At 49.1% G+C, this 14494-nt stretch overlaps 1 protein-coding gene across 1 annotated transcript in view; it reads left to right on the top strand.

The window, feature by feature from the left end:
• Window positions 1-249: 249 nt before the first annotated feature.
• CYFIP2 (cytoplasmic FMR1 interacting protein 2) overlaps window positions 250-14494 on the top strand; it is a 51054-nt gene continuing 36809 nt past the window's right edge. The window contains exons 1-10 of the mRNA XM_026047414.1: window positions 250-304; window positions 5658-5758; window positions 6136-6276; window positions 8315-8404; window positions 8484-8561; window positions 10944-11045; window positions 11602-11783; window positions 12134-12230; window positions 13010-13138; window positions 13786-13890. Coding sequence (XP_025903199.1) covers window positions 6160-6276; window positions 8315-8404; window positions 8484-8561; window positions 10944-11045; window positions 11602-11783; window positions 12134-12230; window positions 13010-13138; window positions 13786-13890 — 900 coding nt within the window. The 5' untranslated portion in view covers window positions 250-304; window positions 5658-5758; window positions 6136-6159. The remainder of the gene's footprint in view (window positions 305-5657; window positions 5759-6135; window positions 6277-8314; window positions 8405-8483; window positions 8562-10943; window positions 11046-11601; window positions 11784-12133; window positions 12231-13009; window positions 13139-13785; window positions 13891-14494) is intronic.

Genomic DNA, 14494 nt, shown 5'->3' with positions numbered 1-14494 from the left:
CGAGCGCCGCCCGCGCCATCCGCATCCCCGTCCGCATCCCGGTTCCCATCTCTTTCCGTTCACAAACCGTCCTTTTTTAGGCGGCCGTGGGGGCAAAGCGCGTCGGCGGCCGGGCCCGCGGAGCCGCGGGGGGCCGCGCATCCCCCGCGCTGCCCGGGGGAGGAGCCGCCCGCGCCGCTCCAGCCCCTTCCCGCGGCGGGCGCCGGGGCTCCCCCCGCCGCCGCCGTGCGCAGGGGCCGGCGGAGAGGCGCGGAAGTGCCCGGGCTGCAGCCATTTCCTGCTCTTTGTGCGCGCGGAGCGGCAGGTGAGCGGCGCCGGGGCGGGGGCTGCGCGGGGGCTGCGCTGCGCGGGGCAGGTGGAGGAGGAGGAGGCCGGCGGCGGCGGCGCGGAGGCCTCCGGTGCTCCGAGCCACCTGCAGTGTGGAGCCTCCCCGCAGAGCGACGGGGGCAAAGCGCCCAAATCGGCTCCCCGCGAGCGCCGGGCCGGGATGTGGCGCAGGCCCCGCCGGTGCCCGCAGCRCCGGGCGCGGAGCGATGCGCTGCGGGCAATGGCAGCGCTGTGCTCGCCGCGATGCTGCAGCGCCCGCATTGGAGCGATGCTCCGTGGGCGACAGCCGCGCCGGCATCGGAGGGATGCTCCGGCACAAGGGATGGGGGTGGAGGGGATGGAGAAGCGGAGGGATGTGCCGGGCGGAGGAGCGAGAGKTGGCCCTGGCCGCTGGTCGCTGCGCCCATCATCATCATGAGCGTTTAAAAATGGTGTCCCTGAGGGAGGCGAGGGAGGAGGAAGCGCTGAGCTCTGTGCAGAGGCTGGCAGCGACGGCCCCCGCTCTGCTCTGGGGAATTCGTGGCCCTCGCAGGTTTCTCGAGGTTTGTGCCTTGGCTTCAGTTGGAGTCGACAAATGCTTCACGCTGCGGATGCTCGGGTTTTCCGCACGGGTTTTCCGCACGCGCGAGGCCATCTGTGATGAAGACGTGCCCCGGTAGCGCTTCTTTGTATTGAACTTTCAAACCAAGGAGGTTGGCGGCGAGTTCACGGGTGGCAGCCACATCCCACCTGGAGAGGCATAGCATCCCAGCAGGATTTTGCAGGAAATTTCCATGGGCTTAAGCAATCAGAAAGGCACGGCAAGAAGAAAAGAGACTAAAAAGACACAGAAACTCCTCTGTGCTGCCTTAGTGGTCACAAGCCCTCTGTGCTGCTTGGTTTTGGAAGGGGGARGGTGTCTGGGGACAGACGCTGGGGTCCTACCGAGTAAGAGGATACCGCTGCTAGCAGCAGAGCTTGTCCCCCTTGGCCATCTGTCCCTCTCCATGTGGGGGTTTCCAACGGCGGCTGCTGGCTCACRGAGGTCCCACCGGATTGGGTTCAGTGGCTAACGTGCCAGAGCCCTGGCTCTGCCGGCCCCACGCAGAGGCCAAAAGGAAAAGCACGCGGGTGTTTCACACACCGTGATGGTTGTCGGAGATTAGTCGCTGTGGTGGGTGAGCAGACCCACGTTTGGATGTCCATCACATTCCTTGGTGATTCCCCATAGCAAGAATTCCTTCCTTATTTTCTTGTATGGTTAATTGTTATTATTGAAGGCCCAAAGAACCTGGAAAAATCTTCCATTTTCTGACCAGGGCTTCTTAAGCAAACCAGGCCGTGTTGATAAAATAATTATTTTATTAACAAACAATTATCATCTCTATAAGGAAAATGGGGAGGGTTTTTTTTCAATATTTGGCCAACTATTAACAACACTGTATGATTTAATTTCCCAAGAAGTGCTTTCACAATCAGCGATGGCGATTGCTTGTAAATTTGCTCTGAATTTCTCAACTATTTTGGTGATGTAGCTCCCTGTACCAATGCTTGACCCTCGTTCATTGGCACCAGGAAAATTTGACAAAGCTACTCTGCAGGAAAAATAAAATCCAAAATAATTCTGTTGATGAGAGGGAAGATGACACAAATGTCTGGGACTTGGCCTCAAGGGGATGGTAGAAAATGCAGAACAGAGATACAGCAAAATGCCTTCAGGAGCTGTGCAGTTTGGCTTCCTTTTTGAATGAGAAGGATAATTTTATGGCTGTTAAGATCAGTGCCTGAGCAAGGCAGGAGCCCCGTTCAGCCAGCCTGGTTCACCCCGGCTGTATTAGCTCGTGCCAAGAGCCTCCTGTCTGTTGTGCTGGCTGCAGTTACAAGTGATGCTCCCAGCGCATGGGGAGCGAGGCATGTGTCCCAAAACACAGCGACTTCAAGCCTGTGCTTTTCAGGCAAGGGTCAGACAAAGCTTTTGCACTCTGCAGTTATTGCTCTTGGTTAAAAGTCTGTTATTGGTCAGGAATAGGTATGCTCTAACAGTGAGGCATGTGTACCAGAAATGCTCCAATTAAGTGACTTTCCCAGATTTCCCAGAGACTTAGTAGCATAGCTGGAAAAGATGGTGACGAGCACATGACCAGGGGACGTTTGTCCTTTTTCTCTGTTTTGCCACCTCTCCTGCTACTCATCTTGACTCGCTGCGAGATCTCACCCCATACCTGCCAATGCTTGGACGCTGTGTTATTTCCAGTTTCTAGAGCAATTGCCATCGTGTCTTTCCTTCCTTCCTGCTAAGCTCCACCGTGAATCTCTTCTATAGAGGCAGGCAGGCTGCAGAACCGAAATAACCTGTGCTGCTTCCCTGCAGCTCTGCGCTGCCGAGCTTYGAAGCCAACTGCACATGCATGCACGCAAGCATTCATTATGGCCCTGAATTTAAAATCCCTCCTGTGTTCCCCCAAGTGGCTCTCATGAGTAAAGGCTGCTTTACTCATCTAAGTGCATGGCTGTGAAGAGGATGAGGTTACAAAGATGCTGCTGTGCAAGCGTTTCAGGGTGAAGGTTGGACCTGCCTTGTGATCTCAAGGTATCTCAAGGTCAGACATCCAGGCTGTCTGACCTCACTCCATAAAGCTTTCCTATGCTATCTATTAAATCTGGTCCTAAGGCTGGTTTGGGGACAGATTCACCATATGGGAMCTCTTAATTTCCGCCTCAGGAGTGGCGGTTGGTGCCTTCCATGTGGATCCTGCCAGCAGCCTGCAAGTGGGATGGGGAGTGACATGAACTTGTGTTTGCTCCAGAGCGGGTGTTTCAGTGCAGAGGTGGCTGGTGAGCAGCTCATGGCTTGTCCTTCTAGTCCTTTGGGCATTGGAGCTGGTATGTTGGTAGAAGCTYTGCCTGGCTTTTGCTTTTCTGAATGATGACACACGTGGGAGGGTTTAGCCCCACTGTCCATCAGCTGAGTTTGCTGCTTGGACGCTGGCACATGCAATACGGAGCRTCACCCGCTGGCTGCCCACGGGCAGTGTGTTTGTACGAATGCATCTCCTTCTCCTGTGGTGCTAAGGAGCCCCCATCCCTTATGACAGTCATTCTGGGTCTCTGCTATCCATGGCCTTCGACGAGGAGACGTGGCCATGGTGGAAAGTGAAAATATATGATGCTCTAAGCCCCCTTTTTGGCACTGCAGAAGAAAAAGGCTCTCACCAGGACGGTGTTAGGACCTGCCTGGCTCATGTCAGCACTTTTGCTGAAATGCAYGGTGCTGAAAGGCCTTTTGCTTCTCTGAGCTCTGCAACGAAGACTTACCAGTTCAAGCCACAAAACTGGCATGTTTTTTCCCTCTGCACCCTAGAGCTTACACAAAGCTTAGAGACGGCGACACAGGATGGGCTGTGCCACCGCTAACAGCACCTTGCTGCCGCTTTGCGCTTCCTCCTCTAGCGTTACTTGTACGCGCCGTCTCTCTTCCTGCGTGTGACGGCAGCATCTTCGGGGCAGAGCCTCTCCTGCGCTGAAGCGTTTCTGAGCTGCTCAGCACGGCAGAGCCTTGCCCTGCATCTGGAAACGTGTCCCCGGTGCGGCGCTGGTAACAGCAATAACGAGAGGAGCCTTTGGTTACAGCAGAATTGCCACCAAGTTGCACTAGAGGCCTTAGAGAAAAATGATGAGCAAGTCCAAGGGAAAACCCACAGTCCTCACATGTGGGACGTGGARGGGTTTGGGATTCCTGAGCCTGAGATATTTAGGCAAGTGCGAGTACCAGAGGGGCTGCTTTGGGCACCTGGAGGAAGGTCTTGAGGGCTCTGGAGACAAYGGTGCATAGTGGGGGGTGACCCAGCAGGTCCCTGGCCGGTGCAGAGCKGCACTCGCTGAGACAGCAGGAAGCCGCCGCCGCCTGCGGTGCCCTGGTTTGTAACGGCCGCTTTGACATCGCTCTCCTTTGTGACAGGAAGCAATTTTAGCACAAGGGCATGGAGGAGGAAGCAGAAATTTGAGCAAGCAGGGAAGGGGCTGCTTGAGGTTTTTCTTCCCCAGGCGCTTACTTGATGCTGTGGAGAGCAGCGTGCAGTTTCTGAGCTGCCCGGGACCTCGGGGTGTCCCACCAGCTGTGGTGGTGGGACAGGACCTGTGCGTTGGTGGCCACGGCCACAAGGGCAGGCACAGCCCATGTGTCCTGCCACGCGGAGCGGCTCGGGGTGACGTGCCGCATGTCCCCTCGTGGCTGCATTCCCACCACGTGCACGCGTGTCTATAGGAAATGCCAACGTCCTTGTTCATCCCTGCTGTCACAGTGCTGGCTGCGAGAGTCAAGCACATTCTGGGATGCAGCGACTCTATTAAAATGAAAATAAGAAAAAAGACCCAAGGGAGTAAGTAGTGATGGATAACCAAGATAATCAGCTGAATGGGAGCCCCTGTGGAGCAGCTGTGGCTCAGGGGGCTGCCGGAATTGAGCAGGGGGGCTGTGTTGGTTTTGTGTGGACATCGCTGTCAGCTTGTGCTGTGGTGTCCACTCTCCAGCAAAAAAAGTCACAAAATTGGTTTCAAGCTCCCAGAAAAGGTAAAGGGATGACTGAAAGATTGGCAAATGTTCTTTGCAAGAAGGCAATTGAAGAGCCTCATCTGCTTGTTGTAGTAAAGAAGGTTGCAGGGTAGGTACTCTAAAATCTCCAAGTATCTTGATGGAAACTGAGGTAATAAAGAGCTCTACTGTCTTGCAGGCAACAGTGAAAAAACTCCATGGCTCACATTTGAAACCAGACAGGCTTTGACTACAAAAAAGTGCACTTTTTCTTTTTTTCTGCAGGGGGAGGGATGTGCAGGTTGAACATGTCACTGTTTAAAGCTCGTTCTCTGTCACCACAAGTGCTTGAATTCACATGGGCAGTTTTCTAGGGGACGCACGCCAGGTCAGCCACAGCTCTTGCGCTCGGATTAGGGATTAACCAGGGAAGCCCTGTGGCTCTTACACAAGAGCAGTGTGGGCCTGACAGCAGCCGTCCCTCTGAGCTCGTATGCTCGCTGCAGAGGTGAAGAGCACAAGGAACAGGGACCGTGCAGGTTTCCGTCCCGTGTTTCCCACTAGCTGCTTTGCGTGGGTGCTCAGCACAGGGGTAAGTGCTGGGAAGGCCTTTAGAAAGGTTTCACTTCATGATTACTGCTGGATATTTGCTGCCATCAGCAGCTCCGTGGCAGGCCTGGACTGGGGTCCACTGGGTGTGTGGCAGAAGCAGGGTACAATAAAAGGAAAAGGTTTTTTGTTTTCTTTTTTTGTTGTTGTTGTTTTGGTTTTTTTTTTTTTTTAACATCAGCTTCCTTTTTTGCTGCTCGCACCACCACAGCCCAGCCGTGCAGAACTCGATGTTTTCCAGTTCACCTCGGAGAGCGTGACTTGCTGTTTACGGTTTCCAGTGTCATTCCACGTGCTTGAGAAGGAGACCATGTGAGTGTTGGCGCTGGCTGTACTTTTCTAACCATGCTGTTTCTAGACATGTTTTTAATTGCACTGCCTTGCATTTTGGAGCGTACACTTTTACCCGAGGCTGCTCTGGCTGCCCTGCAGCATCCAGTTGTTCTGTGTCTGAAGTAGTTTTGCATGGAGTTAAGCAGTGAAGGACATGGGTAGCTGTGTCCRTCTAACTCTGTTCCAGCTCTGTAACTGAATTGTAGGAGAGAAGACTTAGATAGTTAGGTTAAATATGCCAAAAATATATATTAATAAAAATGTCTCCTGAAAACCAGTCATGGCACTAGTTGTCTTTTGAGGTTTTTCATTCTTCTGGCTGTTTTTCTATTGCATCTTCTTTTCTTTGTATGTAGCGTGGAAACTGAACAGCCAGAACCATGACCACGCACGTCACGCTGGAGGATGCCTTGTCCAATGTGGACTTACTGGAGGAGCTGCCTCTACCAGACCAACAGCCATGCATCGAGCCACCTCCATCCTCCATCATGTACCAGGTACCATCCAGCTTTCCAGCAGTAACTCGAGAAAAGCAGAAGAGTGCGTCGGCCTTTGAGAACTAATGAAAAATATTCCAGGTGCACCAAGTTGAAGGGAAGGTTCCTTAACTGCCAGAGCAGATTTAGCCACAAATGTCTGGAAGCTTTAAAAGGAWAATGGTTGAGATTAGCAAGAAGTCTTGAATTCTGAGCAAGACATCAGCAAGTTAAAAATGAGAGCTGGAGTGCATGAATGGATATGAAGCAGCAGATAAGATTTGTGATAAGAGCARTGTTTTATAATGCACGTATTTCAGTGGTTTCTTTTTATGGTAGTGCCTGCATCTTCTATGTAGGTCAAAATGAAGTTCTGCCCRAGTCTGGCTGGGCTATGCCGTTAGCACGGTGGAGCTGCCAGTTTCAGCGGCCAACAGCATGAAAGGGAGAGCAGCAGCTAGAATCACTTCTCTGCTCTGAGCTACCACAGATTTAGTTGCAGCTGCACTGACCTAGCAAAGCTTGGCCTGACCCCAAGGCAAGGCTCAAACTGCTGCTTTTGGATCCGCAGTGGGATGCCTCAACTGCTTGGCCACCACGCCCTGGCCTATAGACTACACCCAGGGTTAAATATAATATGGGGTTACTTTCTCTGTCCTGCCACTCCTGTCTTCACGACTTAGCCACAGCAGGGTATAAATAAACCCGTACAGTGATTGCCTTGCCATGCACTCAAGCTCCTGAAATTACAGTATCCCTTTCACCAGGTCGGACCATGGACTTGTTCAGTAGCATTAGCATTTTTGCAGGTTATCAGACCCAAAAGCATTTCCGAACTGTTCAAATTTCATCTCTCCCTGGAAAATCTTGATATCACTTTAGCCTCTCTCTTCACCAAATGATTTTTACTGTTGGCCTGAATCYTGTGAGGAGCTCAGAGCACTGCCTTTTGGCACACTCATTTCAGGGCCACAATCATGTGCACATAGTTGAGCCTAGAAACCTAGCTCAAACTGGATGCAGAGCCTGTTTTCACATCGTACTTAGTTTGTATTTAGCTCTCTCTCCTGATGAAAGGAGAGAAATAAATGCATATGTAGGCTTAGCTTTTATCTCACATAGGATGTCCTTGAGGCACTAGGAAAAACAGCCTCATGGCCATGGGTCTATGCTCCCAGCATCAGAAGCTGGAGGGTACTGAAGAAATCAGATACTGAGTTGACTCAGCTTTCTGTGGTGTTGATGACATTGCCCAGGGCAACTCTGAGCATCCGAGACCTGTGTGCATTCTGGCCCGCAGTTCTCTGTGGGAATTGCCAAGCCACGGGAATGGGCAACTATGGCAGAGCAGTAGCTCTTCTTCCTCCCCTTCGTTGCTTTGCACTTTYCTATTCCCACATCCGTACTCCAAACAGTTAACTCAGTTTCCAAAACATTTTTCCTCTCAAAATATCTGTTTGCAGGAGCAACACTAGTGCTGATAGTAACATCTGCATGGGATGCTGACTTTCATATTTATATTTTGCAGACATCTCTTTCCCTGCCCTTTCTTTGTGTTTATTCTTTGCAATTCCTGCTGACAGGATGTGGTCTTCCCATAGCAGCCAGAGAATAAATAGAAATTAATGAGGCTGCATCTGTCTGAGTTAATGGACAAATATCTTTAGCATATTCACTAGAGGTTTGCTGTTTCATACAGCTGCAATTCCTTATAACCAATCCCCACCTGGCTTAGCTTGATTTTACAAGGGCTTGTCAGTCTTGATCGCTGTGTTTTCACAAGTATAACCTGAAGGATTTCCTCTTACAAAAATGTGTGATTCACAGCATTGCACACATGCAAAAAGGAATTAACATCAGACCTAGAGATCCAGTGATTTCCAGCATCTCCATTTTTTCATTGCCTGCTCCTGTCTACAGTTATTTGGGGGTTTTCTGGGAGGACAGGTTGTGCAAAGGGAGGATATACTGAAATTCCTTGAGCAAAAGCTCCCATTTGTTCATGGCAGGGAAACAAACTAGCAGTGTTTTGATCCCTATTTCTCTGTTGCACCCACAGGCTAATTTTGACACCAACTTTGAAGACAGAAATGCCTTTGTGACGGGCATCGCCAGGTACATCGAGCAGGCGACAGTGCACTCCAGCATGGTGAGTCCCTGGGCAGCGCGGTGCCGCCGTGGCCACGGGCACGAGCCCTGCTGCAGCAACGCCCCTGTGTGCCTTTCAGAATGAAATGCTGGAGGAGGGCCATGAGTACGCTGTGATGCTCTACACGTGGAGGAGCTGCTCCCGAGCCATCCCTCAGGTACCTGCTCCCTCCCCAGGGCAGCTAGCTTTGCCTTTACCTTGGGTTAGCTTGGGCTGGAAACAGAAATAAGAAGACAGAAGCGGAAGGAAAGGTTGAAAGGAGAGAACCCCAAGTCTTCAAACTGCTCTTCCCCAACAAGAGCCTCAGCCACCAATCTCAAGAGTAAACAGTAGTAGTAGTAGTAAAAATAAATCTATACACCTGCCCTAGCAGATGACACCTCCTCTACACACTCACATATATGAGAGCTACTAAACATATATGAATTGCTCCAACCCCAACACAGCTTGACACATCCTCTTACCTAAGCCATGCTAGTCCCAAAGGAAGCAGCTCTATGGAGCTGACTGCCTTAAATATATTTCCTGGTTCCTTCAGCCCCTCCTCTGTTCCCCAAGGCATTCACACCTGATGTAACTGCAGCCCAGCTGTACCTGTTGCTAACAGGGCTCAGCTGAGCACTGCTCTGGTCCAGCTCGTTACTTGGGTTGAGTTTTGTCATTTGGCTCTTTATCTACTTCTCTGTCCAGAGAACAGATAGCCTTTGCTTTACTTAAAGCAATGTCATTATTTCTGTGCTAGTGTATGTGAAGGAACACGTTGATATGTCAGGAAAATTCTTTGAGAGGAGAACATCTGCTTTCCAGCCAGGTGTCCTCTGAATGACCTTCTTTGCTGATGGGCCTGAAACTCTCGATGTACTCCCAAGTTTTATCAGCATGTTTTAATTGCATCCTTCTCCTCTGCTGCTAGTTCTGTTCTCAGCTGTTTGAAAGCCCTTTTCTCTGCAGCTTGAATTTTTGTGTCTTCATCCTGCAAACACCTACAAGCATGAGTAAGGTTGCCCACATGGCCTGATGAATTTGTGATTCAGGCTGCAGCTCTAAGCTTGTCACACACACTGGATCACTGTACAAGTGCAGACTAGCAGCACGGTAGGGTAGCTACAGTGTGTTTGCATTAACCCTAGTGATAAAAGSATCTGCAGTGGTCCCAGGGAGCCAGGAAAAGATTTTTCCACATGGCTGACAGTGCTGATGTTTGTGATTACCCAGGAAAGGTCAAACCTCAGTTCCCCTCAGGTTATATTCTGCTAATGGTCCCATGAGACCCAGGCAAGGGCAGATTTCTGCCACTGATTGGCTATTTGCTTATCCCCTATTTATATTTGTTGCTGTGCTGCTATTGCTTCTGTTGGTCACACTAGCAGGAAGCAGACTTTAGCTGAGCTGGCACTAAGGTGTTAGCTTTGGAGTGTTCATTCACAGATTTGGAAAATATGCTCTTGGAACGAGCGTGTCTTCTGCACTTTGCCATGGAGGACTAGGATACAGCTCCTAGGGATGCCTTTTCTAACCCCCAACCATGGCAGCTTGGTGTCCCATTCGGTTACGTGTAGACCCTGCGTGCTGCATGAAGAAATGTTGTTTTATAGAAGAAGAGCAGAGCTGTGCCTATAACTGTATGAGTCATCCCCATACCATGGAGCCACTTTCAGCTGCATATTCCTCCTCATCAATATTATCTAACTACAGTGTGGAATTCCTAACCAGGATCACTAGATTCCCCACTGCAGGGGTGGGGTGAACACAGTTTTACAGCTGCTCTTGCATGTCCCCACATGTAAAGCCAGCTGATTCACCCCCTTGTGCACTGTGGGTCCACTGCAGGGCTCTAAAGTTACACCAAGCTCTGTCAGACCCATCACAGTCTTATATCAGCAATGTCTGGATACAAAAACACCCTGTATAGGAGCAGGAAACATTGCCTGGAACAGTACGGTTTCCCCTAAAAAATTGATAATAGGATTTTTAGGACTCCCAAGTCACCATTTGGAAGTGAAGTGAATAGTAATTGGATAAGTCTTTCCTTATATTTCGCTTCCAAGGACTGCAGTATAGAAGTGACTTATTTCATTGCTGCTGGCCACATACATGTCCAGTGATCTTTAGCAGTTCTGCAGCATAACTAGAATCATGCCAGCAGGACCATTGTATATCCATAGCATGGTGCAACGTGCCTTTTCCAAAACAAAGTCTTTGAAAAATTTATGACCTAATAAGCTAACATCACCATATCATRGTAGCAAGTCCAAACCCCTTTTATATACTTTACCCCAGTCAAATGCTTTAGAAGACATCACTTCTCACAGTCAGGCTCATGCCTATTGACAATGCATGGAGAGAATTTCACATCTGACAAATAACCCCTTCTCCCATCACCTGTTGCCATGAAAAGAAGGTTCTTCTCCGATCCTTCTGGTGTCCTCAAATGGATACCATATGCACTGTGAAATAAACAGAAGATGATGGTCACTGTAGGCCCACAATGGTGTTAGAAATGCTCATGCTGACACAATCATTTTTCTTTGCATTTCAGGTGAAATGTAATGAACAGCCAAACCGAGTGGAGATTTATGAGAAAACAGTGGAAGTCCTGGAGCCAGAAGTCACTAAGCTTATGAAGTTCATGTATTTTCAGGTAAGTCACCAAGGAGGGAAGCAGGAACAATTTGTTACTTTTGTGTTATCTTATCCAGCCTCTTCTTGGTAGGACTTCCTTGCAGCAGCCAGCAGATACATAAGGTCTGCTCAAAGCAACATCTGTGCCGCGTGTCACTTGCCTGGTCCCAAGGTCTTGTCTGTAGTCTCTGTTTCAGTCAGCAATGAGCACACCTCAGTGCTGAGGCTTGTGGAAGACCAGAGCCTCCATTGCACGGAGCCAAAGGGTGCTACCTGCTTCTGCTTTCCTTCAATGAGTGTTTCTTGGTGGATGTGGCCAGCTATTTCCCTGCCGAAAGTCAGTCTGATGATTTGTAACACTGCCTTATTTCAGGCCAACAGTGGAGAGTGGAGCTGGTGCCTGTCTCCCCATAAGAAAAGCCTGTTAGTTAAATGAAGAAGGCCCTGGGCGGGTGGGGGGTTTCCCACTGGTGCTGTGGCTGTTGCCTGTCACGCTCKCTGCTGAGCAGCTGTGAGCTGGGTTTCTGTCATGCCTGCCTAGAGCCCTTGCTGAGCTGGAAAACTCTCTTTTGCAGCGCAAGGCCATTGAGCGGTTCTGCAGCGAGGTGAAGCGCCTGTGCCACGCTGAGAGAAGGAAGGACTTTGTCTCTGAGGCCTATCTCCTGACGCTGGGGAAGTTCATCAACATGTTTGCTGTCCTGGATGAGCTGAAGAACATGAAGTGCAGTGTCAAAAATGATCACTCTGCATACAAAAGGTGAAAAGGGGACAAGCAGCCCAGATGACAATTTCGTTAATAGTCTGGAGGTGGGGAAACACTATTTCTGGTTTGCAAGGGAGCATTGATCCTGCAGTGAGGACAGGCAGATGCAGAGGCTTTAGTTTGGGTTTCTGCTCTGCAGTAGGTTCTCTTGGTGAATTTAGGGAAATTGCAGAGCCTCTCTGTTTCAGTTCTCTATCTGAGAAATGACAAAAAGAACAGAGCTTTACTGCAGGGGGTCATGGAGGCTGCTGTGCTGCAGCTGCAGGTGAACTCAAAGAAGTTGGGTGGTGTGAGCCTCATGTTGAGTGAGAGACCTTTGGTGATGATGGATTTCTCCYTTCCAGAGCTGCCCAGTTTCTGAGGAAGATGGCAGACCCACAGTCCATCCAGGAGTCCCAGAATCTCTCCATGTTCTTGGCAAACCACAACCGCATCACACAGGCAGGTCCCTTTGTGCTTCATGTACTGTTCAACCAGTTAGTACTTCCACAGGTAGAGAGAGACAATGAGTTTGCCAAGGCTTAGAGCACTTCCAATTGAATTGTGGCCATAGCCACCTTGTTCATTATTGGTCGTTTCCACTGACTCTGATGGGCTTTGAATCTGGCTGTATAAAACTGTAGCAATGCCTCCMTCTAATGAATCATTCTGATTATTTTTGGAGATCTCCTTTTGTCAGGACAAGGGGAAAGGTCTAAAAGATATCAAAAGAGCTCTCAGGACATTTCCACTTTTCCATTGTTTTCTGATGGAAATCCATCCAGCATGAATGAGAAAAGGATATGACATGCAGGCGAGATAGGGAGGACTGAGAGTTAGAAGAGTCTGTCTCTTTGACTTGTGCATGGACTACAGATGRGACATCAGGACTCTTCACATGCCTCCACCACTCACAAGGCCCTATAGCTTGTGCTAATTAGGTGGAGTATTGCACAGAGACAGGAAACAGTCAGAAAGTCTCTTTTGGAGGTCAACCCTTTATTCTCCTCTCACTGTCTGATGTTGGGCTAAAAGAGAGCGCTGTCCTGGAGAAGGAAGGYTTTACAATAGGGTCAGTCTTATTAAGAAAAGCACACAAAGTATTTCCTTTGCCTTTGTTATGGCCTAGTGAGTTAGGAATYATCATTATATTCTTCAAAATATGTTCTTCAAATATTTTCCCTTTGGCTCCTGCTGTTCCTCTGTCCATGTGGATAATGTGATCCCTGTTGATGTTTTAGTGTCTGCACCAGCAGCTAGAGGTTATCCCAGGCTATGAGGAGTTGCTAGCTGATATTGTCAACATCTGTGTGGATTACTATGAAAACAAGATGTATCTCACCCCCAGTGAGAAACACATGCTCTTAAAGGTGAGATTCTTATGTGCTGATGGAGCTGGATGTTTAGGTAGTTTCTCTTCTGTTTTAGTAAGATGAAGTACCTTCCCAGTACTCTGTTTCTCTTCATTTTCTTTCCTTAAGTCTYTTGAGAACCCTCAAGATGAGCATACCAAAATATCTGCTTGTTTTGTATGTGTGTCCTTACTGTAAGTCAACTACTTGGCCACCTCTTTCCCTAAGAACCTCATTATCACAGTATGAGTAATCTAAAGATCTCTGAAGGATAATATGGTTATGTTAGTATTTATAATGATTTGTACTGAAATAAAGGAGAAAAACAAAGACATAAGAATATTTTTAATGTTTTTGGTTCTCTAGAAGCAAATATTTGCCTTTTCAGTATGGGTGGGGAAGCTTTGGGGTTGTTTTTATGTGGGAGAGAGGAGAAGCAAATTACCGAAGTGTGCATCATATATTTTTGCACAGAAAAAAACAGATCCACCCTCTGTCCTCTGTCTTCCCCCTCATACAGCCTTGCAGAAATGTGTACACTTTATATATTCTTCTCATCAGTGTCACCTGTCACAGGATCCTGAAATAGTGGTTTCTCGCGCTACGTGAAGAACTTGGCCTGCGTTGCTGACTTCATCCTAGTAAAACCATTCCTTCTTCTCTAGGTGATGGGATTTGGTCTATACCTAATGGATGGGAACGTCAGCAACATTTACAAATTGGATGCCAAGAAGAGAATCAACCTTAGCAAAATAGACAAATTCTTCAAGGTCAGTGACCTGTCTGGGTGAGGYTGGAGCTTACTGCAGACCAATGAATTAGTGACTAACATCACTTGCACTTGCTGCCAAAACTGTATCATGTGAATCACTCACAGTTCCAAAAGACCAAAGCATCTAGAAATTATCTAGACTAGATAATGAGTAGAGCTGCTATAAGTCTGAATGAGCACAGAGCCACAGAGAGGTGAGACAAYGGATCTTGACCTATGGTGCCAAGCGAGGCTGTGGGCACATGAGCAGCACCCAGGACTGGATTTGCTCCTTGCGGGACATGGGGAGATGATGGGAGCTGAGGGCTCTGTGCTCCTTGCTCAGCAGCTGGCTGCAGTTGTGTGGACTTTGCACGTTTCCTGCTGAAGGGTAAAGATCGATGCTGTGGGGGAGCAAGGGATGGCACAYGGGAGGTCTGCTTTGTGGATGAGGGAAGGGTGTGCTAGATTGGCGGCCTGTTTTAGCTGTGGGCATGCTTTTTCAGTCGGGTTGAGGCAATCTCTTCACGAGCATCATACTTTCAAGCCACTAGAGATCCTGATTGGATTTGTTGAGGTTTGTATGGTTTGTTGTTGCAGTCCCTTTTGTTTGCCCTCGCTCT

The sequence above is a fragment of the Nothoprocta perdicaria genome, unplaced genomic scaffold (assembly GCF_003342845.1).
Source record: "Nothoprocta perdicaria isolate Ctin4 unplaced genomic scaffold, notPer1 scaffold_5, whole genome shotgun sequence".
Taxonomy (NCBI): domain Eukaryota; kingdom Metazoa; phylum Chordata; class Aves; order Tinamiformes; family Tinamidae; genus Nothoprocta; species Nothoprocta perdicaria.
Note: the sequence above shows the minus strand (reverse complement) of the source record. Positions and strands in the feature narration are given on the sequence as shown.